Below are 19,020 nucleotides of genomic sequence, written 5' to 3'. Positions count from 1 at the left end.
AGGATTGGGATAAACACTCTTGATCACTCTGGTGTGACGTTAAAGTTGGGAGAGCCATATGCAAAGACTTCCTACAAAGTAGAGCAACAGCCTTTGGAAGAGAAATTATTTTCAGAACTAAAAGTAGCTTGGGATACTGGTTTACCATAAGGTGTAGTTTAATATGTGTATCAATATAGTCAACACATTGTTTTACTGTTCAAAGACTACTGTGCAAATGCCTCCAAATCCGAAATATTCTATCTGCCTAAGAAATGTTGTCAAAGTTCCTAAATGGAAACACTACCATCTGGAAGCATTAATGATCAGGCACTGAAAAAAGCAAAACAAAACAGAACACCGCCACCAAGATGAATCTCAGAAGAAAACACACATACGCACATATAAGAATTCATATCTCTTGTATGCCAAATATTTAATATAAACCTTTGAAACAAGTTCAGATGAAATCAAAATCAAAGTTTTCAAAAATCTGAAGGATTAACTTAATTGTCAAATATTCTCCATTGCCCCAAACATCAGTATTTTTTTAATCTATGCAAATGTAGGTCTTCAAACTGCTTAAATGATATGATATGATACACAAACCGGTTTTCAAATGATAAAGTCAGTCATCTTGCAATCTTAAGAAATTAGGTAGATTATATGACACATCACACACACACATCATACACACACACACACGTGCACACCAATGACAAAAAACAATTTAGCCTCTCCTAAAATAAGTACATGAAGACCCTTAAGTGCTGCCAGGAAGGAATGCTGTATCACCCCTCCCTACAATCCAAGTAGTTTCCTTTAATCCAATAGCAAATCTGGGCATATTTGAGAGGGGTGATTCTGACAGCTACATTGAAATCCCGTGGGGAGCCATTCATGTCCACCCACTGGTGCCCTGAAAAGATGCCGATAATTTTTCGCTCCCATTTCTGCTGCTGTCTCTTCCACATCCTCACATAGACCCCTGACCCGCTGGCCCCTGGCTGGGCATCACATTGCTGGTAGAGCAGGTCATAGGTCTCATCTTTGACGTCGCAGAAGCGATACACCAAATTGCCTGGTCGGTCATTGTCATAACCAGAGAAGTGGATTCTGCCCCCTGGTAGCTGCTTAGCTGGAGGGCTCACCCCAATCTTCATAAATTTTCTCTTGTGGGGCTTTTTGAGTTCCAGGAGGGCATAGTCATAATCCATGCCAATGTCATTGGCATTGCCCTTGATCCAGCCCTTGGGCACATGGGTGCGTTTCACCCGGATCCACTGAAATTTCATCTTCTCAGGCATGGCTGAAGTGGAGTCGTTGGCCCCTCGACCACCGTCTTTAAACTTGGGCTTCAGGAAGCCCACTCGAAGCTTCTGGGTTCCTTTCACATAGGTTTTTCCATCATGTATGCAGTGGGCAGCTGTGAGGACATGCTTCTCCGCCACCAGGGTGCCGGTGCAGCCCGTGGATAACTTCACTGAGGTTGAGAAAGGGTAGTTCAGCAGGAAGTCCTTCCCAAAAATGCTGAACCTGCTGTCATAGCCATAAATCTGCCGCTTCCTCCGAGACTTTCCTGAAGACCCTGAGTCTCGGTGTTGGGCCCCACCTCCACCACTGCTGAGGATGTAGATGCCCACCTGCGTCTCTGTGCGGCTGCCATTGGCATAGAGCGTTTCATAAGACAGGTACTGCTTGGCCTCTTCGTAAGTGGGAAGTGGAGTTCCCTTATGACACTGGGGTCCACATGAAGAGGATACTTCCAATTTGGCTTCCGCTCCAAAGTCTGGCTTGGCTAAATTGAGGGTAGACTGGGGCAAGACGACAGGGAGGCGGTACGCAGGCCAAGTAGGTTTCCAGGGGGCACTGTAAGGGCTCACTTGCCCAACAGCACAGAGCAGAAGGAGGAAGAGAAGGAAGAGGAGCCCTGGAATTCCCGCCATGCTGAGCACTGTTCTGCAGAAACAAAGACAAGCAGGTCAGGAGGGCAAGGGCCGAACGTTCATTTGCTGCAGACAGCAAAGCCCAGCAGCAGGCCTGTCATTGTTTCTAAGTCTGTGAACCCTCCTCAGGAATCAGGGTGTGGAGAGGAATCCTTAGATAACGTCTCACTTACAATGCAAGGGCTTGACCTTGGGAACGTTCCTGTGGCTGGGTGCCTGAAGTGAAATTGGGTGTTCCTTCCCTTCTATGTTTAAGATGCCCCAAACGATGGCAGACTGCAGAGCAGCATGCACACAGTCATTAGTCCCCTGGCTAATCGATTGACCAGCCCCAATTTCCATGTAATTTTGAGCCCTCTTTGTGCTTGATTCAAAACCTCCTCTTCTATCTTCCTGATGCCCCTGCCTTTCCTTCCTTCTTCTCTCTCATTACCATTGTAACATGTACTTGGAAAATTTTCAGGGCAACTTGCTCATTCAGAGGATCAATTTAAATTACATGGCTTACTGAGTGACCGAGACATCAAAGAAAGACAGCTCCAAGGTGTCACAGTTACCACCACTCCTGTGGTTTTTAAATGATGGTGCATTTGAGAAAGGTATGAGACTCTTTTTGTTTTTTGCTTTGAAATTACAACCACCTTTACTATTATATATTGAGTTCCAGAGTGGCTAGGCCTCTAATAAAATATTTCTCCTTCCCTGGATTATGTTGTACACTACCAGGACCTTCGTCAATAACTAAAGCTTTAATATCGCATCAGTATAATATTATGACTGTTACCATTGGTTACTTTTTCAGTTGTTTGTATTTGCATTCCCAGCTAAATGCCTTAAATTTGGGCCTATTTTAGCACTCAACAAACATTTGTTAAACGGATGCTTGTCTTAATGGAAAAGTGAATGAATGGTGCATGCTGACTGCTAACGACATGGATGACGTGGTAGCTCAGAGAAGGGCTTGAGGCCAGCCGTGGGGAGTAAGAACAGGAGAGGCCTTGCAGGGGAAGTGATGCTTGAGAAATGATATGCCACAGCCTCACTCCAACCACTCAATATAGAGGACCAAATGTATTATTTGGCAAATGCACCCATTCTTTTCAAATGCACCCATCGTTTAGAAGCAATAGGCGTCCCAGCAAGGGTGACACTCTGGAGCTGTCCCGCTTTGATGCTTTGGTCATTCGGTAAGCTGTGTCATTTAAATGTACCCTCTAAATGAACAAATTGCCCTAGAAACTTTCCAGACATCACCTGATGCTTCAGATGGGTGCTGAAGTTGAAAAGAAGTCTGATAATATAGAGATACCTAGGGAAGGGGAACAAGATTCTGTGCAAGGGCACAGCAATATGCAACCGTGTGAGTCACTTTGGGAATCACACTTAGCTCAGCGAGGGTGGAGCACAGGAAGTGATGGAGGCAGCAGGCAAGAGCTGGATTCTGAATGGCTATGTGTATAAATGAAGGAGTTTGGATTTTATACTCCAAGGTATGTTCAAATGTCCAGATCAATCATCCCACAAGAAAAACAACAATGAAGAAGACTGAAAGTACTTTCGTAAATGTTTAAGCATCAGTTGGCTCTCGGTGACTCTGACTTTTTTGGTTCAATAGAAGCTGACTCAGCAGGTAGGGTAATTCATTCACAACCAAGCATCCAAAAACAAGGACGAGGAAGGGATAGGTCTCAAGAGGCGCTTGGAACACAGCAGGAGTCAGGAAGAAAGTGTTTTGTTGTTCTCATCCTTTTCCTCTTTGAGAGTACATATCTACTGGCAACTTTGGGTGCCTTTTGCTCTCTTTTGCATAAACCTGGAAAACCCCAATGATCTGATGTAGTGTAGATGAGCATGCCCATCCTCATTCCCAATATCCACACTCTGCATTTCTAAAATATATGTGTGTTCCACCCACCTCTGGGATCTTTTTGCTTGACTCTTCCTCTTGGCTTCCACTTCTGTCAGGGAGAACAGGGATAGGAAAAGAAAGAAATAAGGTCCTGGAAAAGCCAGTTCCTTGGGACTCCCTGATGCCTTGAAACTCTACTTGTCTCCATCTTTCCAAATAGGAAGGGTCCCAGCTCCCTTGTGTAGGAAGGAAATACATTTATTTCTTTAAATTCTTGAAATCACGGGGTGCTTGCATATGTGCACGCACGTGTTTGCCTGTGCTTGTTGGGAGTATTGCCAAGACTAAAGGTTCTAAGTGGACTAGGAAGGGGATGCCAGTGCTAGCAGAGTCCTACTCTCCAATGGAGAACTTGGCAGTAGGACAGGTGTGGTGATGACAACCCATTAGGAGATTGTGGGGCATGGTTCTGTATGATTATTCCCACCTACTGGCTAAGGACTCAGCCCTTGGGCTTATTTAGGACTCAAGCAGCCTTTTCTCTATGTAAGTCACTGTCTAGGTGACTAAATGGCCCACTTACACCAGAATCCCTACCAAGTGTGACACAGACGAGGAGGAGTCATGTATCTCCCACATGGCTGTATCTTGGGCCCCAGTGTACCATCCTCTCCTCCCTTTGAGTAATGTGGAGAATGTTAATGTGGCTTACATTGAGCAGCAGACACGGTAAGCCAAGTTTTACTTCAGCTTATCTTAAGAAAGAAAACACAGAATGCAGAGGTCCAAGCTGCCAAGTGTTCGTTTTTAAAATATGATTCTGGGGGGAGAGAGAGTAGGAGATGAAGTAGTATTATACTATGTATTATTACCAGCTACAGAGAATATTTTCAATGTGCATGAAGAACATGGCAGTTACAATATCCTCTTTCATCAGCCAAAGTTTCACTCCCACCTCTCAATATACAGGACCAAATGTATTCTTTGGCAAAATGATGAATGATTATGCCTTAAGAACCTTTAAGATCAGTTACAAATCACAGAATCCTGTTAGAGAATGCTAAAGAGTTTACTGTATGATACAATATTACTAATTCAGAGTTCTTACAACTTAAATTCTGTTCATTTAGTCAGGAGTGAAGGAGAATCCAGCCATCTATGAGAAAAAAGACAAAATAAAACAAACTGCTAACCCAACAGGACAGGGTGAAGCTTTAACTTTGAAGAATAAACTTTACGGAGACTTAAAAAGTCCTAATTTCTATTACTTTGCAACTCTGCTTCCAAGTTCTCCATATTATTAAACCCTATTTACTAACTTGTGTGATAAGACTTTGTTCTGACAGCATAATATATCTTGCTTAAAGCTTCTATGTAACCCTAAAAGTTATAAAATTGCATTAAAAAAACTCTTTAATTCAGATTTAGAAATGAATGCAGACTTTTAGGAACTAATGCCCATCAAATTATTTCAAACTGATTAGGCTTAGGTATTTTTTTAAATATCTAATCGGAAATTAGAAGATACAGCTGTAGGTTCTCAAGCCCTTAAATAGGTTTAAACTGATGTCTATATTAAAGCTACAAGCTTCTTAAGTTGTTTACTCCTTTACCAAATGTTTATTTAGGATGGTTTAGAAACTCTTCTGAATAGCAACCTCAACCAGATGGTCTTTTCAGCTCTGGTCTTTAAAAGTCCAGGATTCCCTAACTTTATAAGTTTCCAGTATCACAGAAGTCCAGGTCAGGGATCACGCTGACTGCAGTGTCTGTGCTGTCATTTACTTCTCACGAGCATCGATTCATGGAATTATGGAGGATGGAGGAAGAGGAGGGGGAAAGAAAAAGGAAAATGTATCACGCTAAACTCTCACCTATCACAAGAGTTCCCTGATCAGTCTGCCAGAGGGCCATGTTTGAGAGAATGATTTAACTCCTATAGCAAGCAGGTGCTGGGAGGGAAAATCTAATCCTTAGGTCATACATTCTCTGTTGTACAAATTGTGACTCCAGCAGAGGGCAGCTTTCGAGAACTGAGCGGAGGGATGGCTGGGTGTGCATGCTCTTAGGACAGGCCCCAAAGAAAAGCCTGAGGGGAAACAACCCTTCTGTCCATTAATGGTCTTTCCTGAGGCATTCGCAGCCTGTCCCAACTCATCCTCATTAATGACACAACCAATGATGCACAACTGTGATGCTTTAAAATTAGGTTGGTGGCTTCACTTTAACTTCTCAACTCACGTGATAACGGAGTAATTTCTCAGGAGACAAATAATTATTGTTCCCATTTTTATAAACCCTGGGTAAGCCTGTGCTATACTTGTTTATTTAAACATAAACACTCGTCTAAGGTATACACAGATGTAACGAAAACATTAATAATCTCACAGCTGGAAAAGTAACTCATGAGTTACATAATTTTAAGTTCTCTCTCACCTTCATAAATGAATCACCTTATCCTTGCGGAGCTGCCTGGAAGACTCACCCCTTAAAAAAGGAATGAAGATTTTCAAATCTTATCCTCATTTTACCTAAGTCTGGACGAAGAAAATTTAGGTCTACAATGTTTAGGGATAAGCTTTTGCTGCATAAACATTCCTCATATACATAAATTATCTGTTAAGGTTTCCAACTAAGTATTTCCATGTATCATTTCACCTAACTGGCAGGGAAGAATGGAAAATAAAGGTAAGAAAATATTTTTTCATGATGCTTAGTAATACATAAACTGTATTCCTTTTTTGGCTTTGGGTATCTGATTCATAAATGGGTTACACATTCCACCCTCCATCACTCCATATGAGCCACTGTCTGAAAATATTTACACTTTCTGAGAATGCTGCCACCGCATAGGCCCTCGGTGGCAGGACTTTGCACATCAACAGATATGCAAACAACAATCTCTTTGGAGACTGGGTACAGTGACTACTATCTCTTTCTCAGCACCTTAGTCTTGAAAACTACCACAACACAGGTCTCCTCACCAGGGCCACTGATTGAGAGAATGATTTAACTCCTACAGCAAACAAGTGCTGGGAAGGAAAACCTCATCCTTAGGTCATATATTCTCTATTGTACACATTGTGAATTCCTGCAGCCGCTATAAACAGTAATGACAGAAACGGCAGGAAAGTTTGCAAAGATACAGGTTTTGGACACCATTTGGAAAGATGGCCAAGGAGAGTCTTCCATGGAATCAGTGGTCAGGGCTACAGAACTTTGAAACCATGCTAAATCCTAAAGCAAATGCCTAAAAATGAACTAAGCTCTGTGAATACTCTGCAGTCAGGCTTGTTCTCATTTTCCTGAGTCACAGAACCTGTTAAGGCAAAACAGACCTAATCACATGATAGTTTAAGAATTATAGTCTTGTCCAGGAAACTGCAGGGCACTTACATGTCCAGCAACCCTAAACACAATCTTGTGGTCAAATGAATTTTAGCTTCTTCTCTATCAGATTTTAGGTAAACTGACTTGAGCCTGGGACAAACCTGGCAGCAGAACAAGGACAGAGTGCATAGAACTGTCGATGTTGAGAACATGAGAAACAAATTCCCTGGAGTCTGTGGGAGTCATGCATGAATAATGCCTGGTGGATGAAATCCTAAGGGATCTAAGAGAAGAGATATGTGGGAGAACCTGAGACTATTAACCACTGCAGACTGGGGACAAAAATGTTCTGACACATCACATTAATGGACACTTATGCTACAACCAGAAAATGCATCCATATTCACCATCCACCTGAATAAGTCGTCAGTGTTACAAAAATGAGATCCATATTAGGTACCTTGGAAAAAGGCTTACTTCCCAGTTCAAGCACAGGAAAGTACAAGTTACCTCTTGACTTTATTTAACTAGGAAAACTGCAAGTGAAACAACCTTTTCATATGCAGATGGGTGCATATGATTACAAACACTTTCACAAATAAACACAGTGGCTTCTGGGGGCATTTTCTAAGTACCTTCTCCCCACTTCACCTCCATTCCACTCCTGACAGACTTCATGGAAGACAGGATTCTAAACCTGTTGCAAATGCTCTCATGCCCAAGTAGGATCTTGAAACAACGTGTAATAAATATCCTGATACTACTTTGACATAGGGCTTCTGGTCACAGCTGACTTCATCTATAAATTCAATTCTTTCTCACATGGCCATGTGAAGAGGATTCTGAAATTGGCCTACCTGTTCCTAAGGAGCGCACAGGGAGCCCTCAAGTTTAGTTTCAGGAGCTGAGAGAAGCAAGCCCTATTCCAATACCTACACTGAACCACCGGAAGTTTGCACCAGCCAAGGCCGTTTCTGAATTCTTACTGGTGTAGCTCAGTGCGCAGTAAAACAAACAGAATTTTTATCAGCTGCTTTTTCCTGAGGTGGTGGAAAGCAAACCTAATTTGTATTCTGGAGGGGGGTGATGGTGTTCCTTCATTTTAACAAGCCTTCTCCCGCTCCTTTGAAAACTTTAAAACTTTAAAAGTTAACTTGTCGTGAATGCCTACAGGCAGAACTATTTGCTTCCAACAACTATTGTTCAAACTGTAGTGTCTAGAGTTAGCACCCCCGGAACGCACACGGGCATCCACCAAGACTACAGAGAAAAGATCGAATTTCCCAGCCTGTATCTGCTGCACTTTTCTTGCTTGCTTAGGTGTGTTCACAATCACGTGCCCAGGGTTAAAAATTAATGTTCAGAACTTGATGGAATTGGGTATGTGCAAAACTCAAGGAAAAGAAGTAGTGGTGGTGGCGTGTGTGGGGTGCGCGGGGGTGTAGCCATCGCCCCTGCCGAAGGACAGCTTGCCCAGAGCCGGTTCTCTCTCTCCACTTCCCAACCAACATCCTGCACCCAAGACAGCAGTCTCAAAACCTTCTTTCCGCATATCATGGGTGACACTGCATGAATCCAAATGCCCTGCATCCCCCGAGTCTCCTCAGAGCTCCTTCAGGTCCCCAGTCCGGGCCCTGGACACCGACGGCGGCCCGGGCCATGTCTCCTGTGCCTCTAGCAGCCCGCAGTTACCCCACCCCGCGCACACCCGGCCCTTTGTCCCGCTCCTCCCGGCGCCTCGCCTCTCCCGCGCCCAGGCGGACGCCCCAGTCGGTGCCCGCACTCACCCGCGCCGAGCAGCCCGCCCGGGCCGCGGCTCGCTGCGCCGCTCAGACAGGTGTGGGCGCCGGGAGGGCGCGCGCGACTCCCATGCCTGCCCCGCCGCACCGCCGAGTGCGAGCGAGCCGCGAGCGGCGCAGGCAGCTGGCGGATCCGCCCCCCGCGCCACACGAGGCCCGCCCGCCCCGCCTCCTGCCTCGGGGAAGCCGCGCGGCCGCCGCCCGCCCCACCGCACACAGCCCGCAGCCCCTCCCGTCGCCGCCCGCCTGCGGCCGGAGCCGGGGCGGGCAGCCCAGAGGGCCTGAGGCCGAGCGGCCCCGCGCAGGTGGGCCCCGGTGGCGCGGCAGCACTCGCCAGTCCCGGCCTTTCGGCGCCAGGCAGCGCAGGCTCAGGCGGACTATCCTGCCCGGGACGCGCGCGGCGTCGCCCTTTGAACACCGCGCATCCCCCGGCCTGGGCGGCCTCCTGAGCGAGCCTACGGCCTTCGCACGCTGCCAGCTCGCAAAAAGACCAGGTCCCTCCAAAAGGCGACCCATTTCCCAACAGCCTAGAACTAGGAATGCGGGCCACACCTGATGCATGGGGAGCCCTGGGCAAATTTGAAGCATTGGCTCAGAACCTGTGCGCTCCCCACTCCCACGTATGCTTTGAGCGCCTTAAGATGTGACCAAACTCTGGTGTCCCCAAAGAACAGAAACCTGCATTCCCGTGGCAGGGCTACCAATGCTTTGCATTTCCTTACAGCACACAGTGCACTGCGTGGGGCTCAAAGCACCGCAGGGGCTTGACAACTTCTGAGCGGCAGGTTGGTTGGCAAGCCCACTGGCCTCAGTTCTTCATTCGGGGCACCAGCTGGTGGAGCCACCTTCGCCCAGTGGGCCTGCTTCCCTGAGTCACTCCAGTGGTCCGTTATCTTGGTGGTGGTGCTTGGGGGCCAGGACTGGGGATGTGCGGGGATTCCTTTCCTAACCAGGCTGGAGACCTTGCCGTTTAAGGTCCTAGCGTTAGAGCCTTCCTATCGTCTCCCAAATACATTCGTATTTAATATAGATTACCATGTATTGAGCTTTTTCTGTCAACTAGCTTTACATATAGGCCATGTGGTGGAGAAGATGCAATTATTACACTAATTTTATAAGGAACAGGAGTTTTGGAGAGGTTTAATGACTTGCCCAAAGTCACACACCTACTGAATGGTAGGACAAGATTTTGCACTGAGGCCACACTTCCTATCAAGTTACTTAGCTTTCCTTTCTCCTATCAAAGCCTGCTGTCAGAAAGGGAGGGTTTAAAGTACTGTTTCACACCGAAGTGTTAATGACATGTTTAATGCGTTGGTGTTTGCAATTACTTTTAAATGAGAAAGCACTGAACACATTATTGTGCGGTCTGTTCTTTTCTTTTGGAGACAGGGTCTCCCTCTGTAGCTCATTCTGGAGTGCAGTAGCAGGATCATAGCTCGCCGGAGGCTAGACCTCCTGGGCTCAAGCATCCTCCCTTGTCAGCAAGGATTACAGGCGTGAACCACTGCTCCTGGCCTGGCGTTTCTTAAATATAAGGGAAACTGATATTTTCTACCATTTTAAGGGCGAATTTTTCTTAGACCTTTTCAGTCTTGGCTTACATTGTTTTCCTTTAAAATGTTGCATTAACACACACACACACACACACAGAGATTGAGAGAGAGAGAGAGAGAGAGAGAGAGAGAGAGAGATATCTAGGCCAGGCTCAGTGGCTCACACCTGTAATCCTAGCACTTTGGAAGGCCAAAATGGGCAGACTGCTTGAGCTCAGGAGTTTGAGACCTGGGCAACATGGTAAAAACCCATCTCTATAAAAAATACAAAAAAACTATCTAGTTGTGGTGGCACACGCCTGTGGTCTCACCTATTTGGGAGGCTAAGGTGGGAGGATGGCTTAAGCTCAGGAGGTGGAGGTTGCAGTGAGCTATGATCACCACTGCACTCCAACCTGGGTAACAGAGGAGGACCCTGTCTCAGAACACACACACAAACACACACACACACACACACACAAACCATACATAAACTATGTTACAGCTTTTGAACAACTTGCAAATAAAACCAAAACAGATTTATACAAATTTTCTTCCAGAATAATAAAATTGAAATTAGTAACATTTCCTGGACTACTACCAGCATCGTATGTACTGACGGCTGAGGAGTGGGTACCTTTGAGTTCTCTGTGGCTCTACCACTGTCATGATGCATGAGGTGCCCTATGCAGACTTAATTATCTCACCTCTTTCCTTCGTTGCATCTACCACATCTCCTTTGCACACACCATATGTCATTGCAATGTGTCATCTGTGCAATGTCATTGCAATGGCTTTCTATTGACTCTAATACATTATTTAGGTATTAACTTCGTGCTGTTTCTTATTAGCATAGCAAGTGAAGTGGTAACTTGCTGCCAAAGACTAGTACACACAGGTGCTGCAATCAAGAGGCAGTACTTGGTATGAGATGGTCATCCCAGTGATCCAGAATGTGTTTAGATTTATCTTTTATTATAAAAATTTTTTTAATTAAATTGAAGATCTCTAAGGATCTATAGCTCCCAACTGAAGAAACACCATTAAAAGGTAAGTATCTTAATAGAGGAACTGGTGGTGGCGCTGGAAGGAGGGGAAGAAGGGAGAGATTTATCAATCATGCTCAAGTTGTGATTTACTTCAATCCAGCAAATATATATTGGGCACCTATTACCTGGAAAACATTGCACTAGGCACAGAATTAAAGAGATGGCTACAGGAGGACCATACAGCAACATCATTAAGAGTGGCCAGTGGCATCTGACTATAGGGTACCAACCCAATCCAGTCTGACACTTACTAGTTGTGTGGCTTTTTGCTTAACCTTTCTGTACCTCAGATTCCTCCTCTGAGGAAAACTAGGACTATCTTATAGAGTTCTTCTAAGAATTGAATGAATATACATAGTGTGCTTAGGGACAATGTCTTACATGGAACAAGCCCTTAGTGAATATTAGCGATTGTTATATTTATGACTCATAGCTCTGCTTCAGAGCACAGTCCTCCAGCACCACCTCAACCAGCTTTGACATTCATTGCTCATTTTTTCCTAGTAGTTGCAATGTTTCAAGGTAGAGTAATGGAGAACAAGATAATTATTCCCATCATTCAGAGAGAAAAACTGAGGCACAGAAGGGCCCAAGAGCACAATGGTCCCTCAGCTGGTCTCAGGGAGTACTGCTCACTATCTAAAGAGCTTATAGTCAGGACTCTAACTGCAGATGTCCCAGGGGGCTCAGGGCTTCAACATGCACCACTTTTGCTGTTCTCTGGAGCTTCCAAGAGTAAAATGAGAGGCTACTACCTGGCTGTTAGGTTGTCATCACGATTGCCGTATGTTGACCTCTGAGACAAACGGCCGGTGTAAGCAGCAGATGTCTTCATGCTGAGCCTAGAGGTTTGCTTTTCTTTTTGCACTTGTCCCATTTTCCTCCCCAGGGGAAACAAACAAACAAACTTAAACCTGAAATCCTCACTGCTTCTTAAGAACTCAGTTCAACTCTGTAATCGTAATTCCCAAATACTTCCTAAATGCATAGCAATCTACTTGTCAAAAATTCATTCAGGGCAAAGCCCACACGTTTTCTGATCATTCACTCTGTATAAGGTTATTTGGGCTGTGGGGTAGAGAAAGCAAATACCCTTTACCTCGAGGATTTTATGCAACAGACATAAACAAAATCAAATATAGGAGAAAGCAAGATATAGGCTCATACAGACATGAGTTAGAGAGCATGGAAGAGGGAATAGTTAATTTCCACTCTGGTAGATGCTGACAGGCTCGAAGCATAAAGATCTGGACATTATCTTACTGTGTTCACAAACCTACTTTGTAACAGACAAGAAGGCAAATATCCCCTGTATAGATGAGAAAATCAATGCAAAAATGAAGGGAGCAGAACTATGACTAAATTGTAATTGTAGCAATGCTTAATGAATGTATACTGTATGCCAGGTACTGTGGAATGTATTTTATGATGTGTAATCTTTAAGACAAATAGAGAAGCTGTGATTTTCTTTATTCTACAGATGAGGATTCTGAGGTTCAAAGTTTTAAAACAGTGCCATACAACAGTACAAAGGATCACAGCTGTGACCTCTGCCCAGTCTGCCCCATTCCTTTGCTGGATTCCGTTGTGTTACATTGCTTCCCAGACTTGCCTTTTTCCGTGCTGACAATACAGAGGTTGCATCAGTTTCTGATGTCACTCCAGCTCTGAGTATCCTATTGATTCTATCATCTTGCTTTTGTTCCAGTTGCGCAATAACTCACTAATGACCTGTTAAATGACCTCAAAGCAGGAAACAAGATGGGACTGAATGATACTTGGAAGCTCAGGGTGGCGGGAAGGTGTCCCAGTGCCAACTCTAAACTCAACAACTCAACTCAATTTTAGTGCTTATTTTCCCTGAGACCAAGATCCATTTGTAGCTTCAACAATTTCAGTCAGTTTGAAAGTTATCAAAAAGGATTATTTCTAAGGAGATAAATGGGTGTATTTCAAAATCACTTCCATATGGTTTCATATTTCTTTGATGATAATAACAGTGTTATGTGGATCTTGTCGCTTACTCAGGTAGTGGGGGTTTTCGGCTCCGTGTGGTGAGTGAAAAGAGAACCGGAATGAGAGTCAACACAGGGTGGAGCATTCTAAACGTGTCTTAACCATAGTGCTGCTGTGTGACCTTGGGAAATCACCACACTCATGGGCCTTGGTTTTTCGTCTGTCAGTAGAGAGCCTAGATGAATAAGCTGCTGTTACAGTCTTTGAGCTTATGACATAGTAATCCTTGTAAGAAGATGATCCACATCATTTTTAAATTTTTGGGCACCCACGTTGACTACCATGGGATCCCAGAGTAGCAAAGGATGTAAAATTCTGTGGTCGGACTGACTTGGATTCAATTTGGAATTCATTTATTTGTTGGCTGAATGTGGGCAAGTTACGTGACCTTCTATGCCTCACTTTTCTCATATGTACAATGGGACTAATGTAGGGTTGTTGTAAAGATTGAGTGAGATAATCAGTACAAAGCCCATAGCACTGAGCTCAGCACAAAGTAAATTCTAAACTGGCGTTACGTATTATTATTATCATTACTATCACTGCTACTACTATGAGTGCTCAGTAAATGTTTCAGTGTTTCACGTACTACTGTGAGTGCTCAGCAAATGTCTTAGAAAATTGCTGAATGAATAAATAAATGAATAAATCAAACTGTTATATTATCAATGCTAACAAATTTAATCCCGACTTTCTAAGAAAAAATTTATCCCAGGACGCCTGTTCGACACTCCCAAATCTCATTGTCTTCAGTCTGGTCTACAGGCAAGAGAGTTTTAATACTGAATTTAAGAAGAATTATAGACTCAAATGAGAGCCATGGTTGTATTTTTTGTCTCTTCCTCCAGTCTCCTCTATGGCACCATCAATTCATTCATTTAACAATTATCTATTGAACCATGATTATTACAAGGTTTATATATTTATCAGTGTTTTAAGGGAAAAACCACATTTTTCTTATAAATATTGGATTTAAAATTTTATGTGGTTAAAAAAAACCCATAGTAAAATTTCTGTAATAAAAAAAAAGTCTAACAAGATAAACCACTCAAAAATCTTGACAGCACTTAATACAAGAAAACAAATATATTTGTATTACATTCAAAACTTTCTAAAAATTTCTATTTTTGTTAAGTATAGATTACCCATTTTAAGTCTTTGGAAACATAGGTAGTCAGGCACTCTGAATGTAAATATGTGAAGGTGTAATATATAAAAGCTCAACATATAAAATCGTTGCAGGGTTAAATTGTCATGTTGGTACATATGGTAGAAAAAGAAGCTGCACAGTGAGGAGAAGCTTTACTCTGATCCTACTTAGAATATGGTGATCTAAAATTATCAGAAAGAAAAATAGACTTGAGTACTTGCAATTTCCTGTATACTCTGGGCACGACTATAAACTGAAAAATTAGAAACATTTTGGAATAACTATGTGTTTCTCATTTTCTCTGGTCAAATTTGAAAAGTCTCCAGTGACCAGCATGGGGCTTCTCTGATCTACACTAGCTTGCATACTGGATCTTATCATCAAGGACAAAAGAGAAAATGAAGATTTTATATTGGGAAATTTTCTCTGAAATCTTTATAATTTTAAAAATCTTTTATGGAAAATTCATTTTCAATTATTGTTTATATTTATCCAAAAATGTTGGATTCTCTCTTTACTCTTTTATAAGGAGTAAGCTTTCATGTGGCTCAATGTGGGGTCTGGATATTTGAATTTGGGTCTTTTATGAGGTTTCTCCTTTTCTTTTTAGAAGATTCTATTCATCCTTTAAGCTCAAATATCAGCTGTTCTCTGAAGGCTTCCAAACCCTTCAGTGCTAGATTTGTAAGTTTAATTTATGTTTTTTAGAGGGTTGTATTAAATTATATCTCATGTTGTAATTACATGTATTTACATGTTGAAACTCAAACAGTCCAGAGCTTCTTATGAGTAGGAAATCTGTCTTGCTCTCCTTTACAGTCTTTACAGTTTTCTGCTATAGTCTAGCAGAGAACCTAGCTCCTTGTAAAGGTTTATTTAAAGTTAACTTAATGAATGATTAAATAAATTAATGAATAAAATTCGAACTCTAAGAAAAAAATTCTAATGAATAAAATAAAACAATTAAAAATATTAGATCGGAAATAATTTGGTTTGCCAGCCACTAGGAACAGGACACAGAATACACGGAATTTTACCACTGGGGCTCCCACACTCTCCAGAATATAAATATGAACATCCGTTCAAGGTCTGTTTACCATCGTTTCCTTACAGGTCATGTTAGATAACAAATTCAATCTCCATGTGGCCTGCTAATTACATTTCACTACTCATACTATGGCTACATGGTGGTACTCTAGGTGCCATTTGTCCATGATTTGTGACATTCAACTGGCTTTCTGAAGAACACTTTGCAGTATGCTCTGAATTTGACAGGGTGTTCTGAGTTGCTCTACCAGGGAGTCCCACAGGATTATAGAATGCCGTTGGACAATATGTGTTTCCCAGACTCTATTCCCTCCCACATTTCTGGAAGACGTCAATAAACTGCCTGTAAAAAAAGGTAGTTAAATATACATATCATTTCAAATACTCTGAGAAGTCTTGCATAAAGAAATCTAGTTAAGCTCCTTTATCTCAAAGGTGCCCAATCTTATTTAACCAGAGAATCCTGTTTTCAATACAGAAGTAATATTTCATAGTATAGTAGCCTCCCAAAGAACACAATTTGAGCTCAAAAGCTCAAGACCAGCCAGGGCAATATGGTGAAACCCCATCTCTATAAAAAATACAAAAATTAGCTAAGCCTAGTGGCATGTGCTTATAGTCCCAGCTACTTGGGTCGGGGAGGGGAATAGAGCCTGGGAGGTCAAGGTTGCAGTGAGCTGGGACTGCATCACTGCACTTCAGCCTGGGTGACAAAGTAAGACCTTGTCTTAAAAAAATAATGGAGTTAGTTAGAGAAATATCATCCATAACTTTTCTCCACTTCTACAATTCAACCACTTCTGTTCCCAAGATGCGGTCTGTGCTTTTGTTGCCTCGCTGTCTTTGTTCGTATTTCAAACTCTTTCTTTCATATCCGTTCGTTTACATCCTACCATTTTTCAAAAGCCTAACACAATGTCACATCTACAAAGTATTTTTTTTTTTTGCCTTTGATTTCCTGTAACACTATCTCGTGGCTCTTGTAGTTTTATTTGTTTCTGTTTATGTTTTGTTTATGTTTCTCTCCCCTACTGTTGAATACTATGAGTTTGCATCTCTGGCCGGCACCTTTTTTGGCTGGGGGTATTATTCAGGGTCTTGGCAAAAGCACAGTTCACCCTAGATTAGTTCAAATGAAGATACTTCAATGAAGTGGCTACTTATGGAGGTAAAGACAGGGCAAAGGGAACAAACAAGCCAGAGAGGCATCCAGGGTCTAGCAACAGTGGGAAGCCATCACTCCTCCAGGCAGGAGGCAGAAAGGAGGAAATACTGTCCCAGAACCCAGCAAGCACAAGCACCTTGGAGGGAAGCTGGCTTGCAATTGCAGAGTAGTCCACGGAGAGTTGCAGCTCCTGCAAGAAATGGCTCCCCAAAGACAGAGGGAGTGAGAAAGAAGCACCCTGACCTCTTCTCTTCCTACTTTGATCTCCTGATGCCTACCAAAGTCAGCTCACAAGGGAGTCGGGTCGTGCTATCTGTATGGACCAGCCTTGTGGGCACAGTGCAGGGTAGTGAAGGGTGGAGGACTCATGGAAGGGAGGCAGACAGAAAATAACCAGCACACTGGGAAAGCCTGCATGCATCAAAATAGGGGTAGTGACCAGTACCCTCCTCACAAGGCTGTAAGGAGATTACAGGAATTACATTAGAAAATGCATCCAAATATTAACATATTGCACAGAGCCTGATTCTCAAATTATTTTAGCTACTCATTATAACAACACTATGAATAGCTACTGGTATAAAAGCTGATTGAGGGGGATGTCATGCATTGCTCATTTTACAGCTCTCATGCATGCAGCACAGGCCCCAGGAACAGCAGGGCCATGAACGGGTGCCATCAGGTATGCCATGGGGAGCCATTTTGAACAGAGGTCACAAGGAAGCTAGTTTGGCTGTTTTGACTGTAATCATCAGTCAATCTGACCTTGAAAATAAAGAGCAGTGAGCTGACTTATTTTTAACTTTCAGCAGATTGTTCTGGCACTTCTTCCCTACAGTCTGGGCCTCTAGGTTTGTTTCCCTTTGTCTCTTTGTGGAGGTGAGGGCTGCTGAAAAACAAGTGAGCTTGTGAAGAGCGCCCCACAGCCATCACTGGAAATGGCAGCAATTTGTCACATTGGAAAGCCAGCTAGAGGTAGTTGGCCCAGGGGTTCAGCAGGAGGATTTATACCTATAGAAGCAAATTGCTTCCTCTTTTTTCAGAAGAGTAACCTGTTTTTTTTTCAAACACAGGATCACCTGGCTCCTTCTGCCCTCAGCACACAGATTAGGGAAACCACAAGAATAATCTTTTCACTTCAAAGCCCTGCAGAATGCCATAAGGACTGGTTCTCCCACTTGACCCAAGAGTGGCCCTTTTCTGGGAGCTAAGGGAGTGAGGTGGGACTTACCACATGAAGGCAAATCTGTGTCAGACAGGGAAGTCACACGGGTACCCTCCACTGCAGCTCTGTGTCTGTGCTCCTGGAGGAAGGGTGAGTTTGCAGGGTGACAGCTCTGTGGAACCTGTCACACTGACAGAGGCAATGAAGGTCACACTGGGACGAGATTCCAGTACTGACACCAGCAGCTGCAGGTAGGGCCTTCTCAAGGAGGGGTGACTTTTTAATCCGGGTTTCCGGCAGACTAAAATTAGTGGGAAGAAGTTAGCCCCTAGATCCTGTGGGATCTGTAAGTAGTTGCTCACATTATCGTCCCTGCCCCTGGGAAATCAAGGCATAAACTCAAACTGTTAATAAATGGCCTGATGTCACTACACCCACAAGCCTCACAAGCTCTTAGTGGGCCAGACTTGAGTCCACTGGCTTTTACTGGAGCACACAGATATTTGTTATCTTTACTCAACGTTGGCAGAGCTGCTATTTGGGCAATTGTGTGCAGTCAGGGTGAGGATAGACTCTCCAGACAAGAAGTGGGTCCACTCCATCAAACAGCAGGGTGATAGGTAATACAATTGTTTGAGGATTATGCTGCCAATAAAATGGGCTCTTGCCAGCAATGCGACACCACTCCAAGATGACAGGACAATTTTCCTTTTAATATGAAAATGAAAAAGTCACTTGGCTGCAATCCAGGAAGAACCAGGAAGTCTAAACTACCTAAATTACCATGACCTCACAGTTGTATAAATAGCATATTGGAAAATGAGGTTATTCAAGCTATTTGCTCTTTCTAGACAAGAGATGGCAATCTCTCTCCTTCTCTTTCTCAGTGCAATAAAATTGAACTCTTAAATCCTTAAAAACCTTCCTGCAGGAAAATTAAAAACAAATAAATGAGAAGCCTTTGATTTGTTAGCATAGCTTTGAAGGGTT

The 19,020-nt window shown here is 43.3% G+C and overlaps 1 protein-coding gene across 3 annotated transcripts; it reads right to left on the bottom strand.

Moving 5' to 3' along the window:
* Positions 1-396: 396 nt before the first annotated feature.
* PRSS23 (serine protease 23) lies at positions 397-18,222 on the bottom strand. 3 transcript variants are annotated; one of them, XM_012469473.3, is made up of 3 exons: positions 4,487-5,213; positions 3,841-3,883; positions 397-1,938 (listed from the first exon to the last, which is right to left on the bottom strand). In XM_012469473.3, the coding sequence occupies exon 3, from the start codon at positions 1,923-1,925 to the stop codon at positions 771-773; it is 1,155 nt and encodes a 384-aa protein (XP_012324896.2). In that variant the 5' UTR covers positions 1,926-1,938; positions 3,841-3,883; positions 4,487-5,213; the 3' UTR covers positions 397-770. The 3 variants fall into 3 exon arrangements, with proteins under 3 accessions (XP_012324896.2, XP_012324898.2, XP_012324894.2); XM_012469475.3 differs by lacking the exons at positions 3,841-3,883; positions 4,487-5,213 and adding an exon at positions 18,097-18,222; XM_012469471.3 differs by lacking the exons at positions 3,841-3,883; positions 4,487-5,213 and adding an exon at positions 8,892-9,001.
* Between the last annotated feature and the right edge of the window lie 798 nt (positions 18,223-19,020).

The sequence above is a fragment of the Aotus nancymaae genome, unplaced genomic scaffold, assembly GCF_030222135.1.
Source record: "Aotus nancymaae isolate 86718 unplaced genomic scaffold, 86718_ANA_hifiasm-v0.15.2.pri h1tg000059l, whole genome shotgun sequence".
In the NCBI taxonomy this organism is placed as follows: Eukaryota; Metazoa; Chordata; class Mammalia; order Primates; family Aotidae; genus Aotus; species Aotus nancymaae.
This window is presented reverse-complemented; position numbering and strand designations above follow the sequence as displayed.

Coding starts and splice junctions, on each gene's coding strand:
- PRSS23 (XM_012469475.3), bottom strand. CDS start 1,925: ATGGCGGGAATTCCAGGGCTCCTCTTCCTTCTCTTCCTCCTTCTGCTC.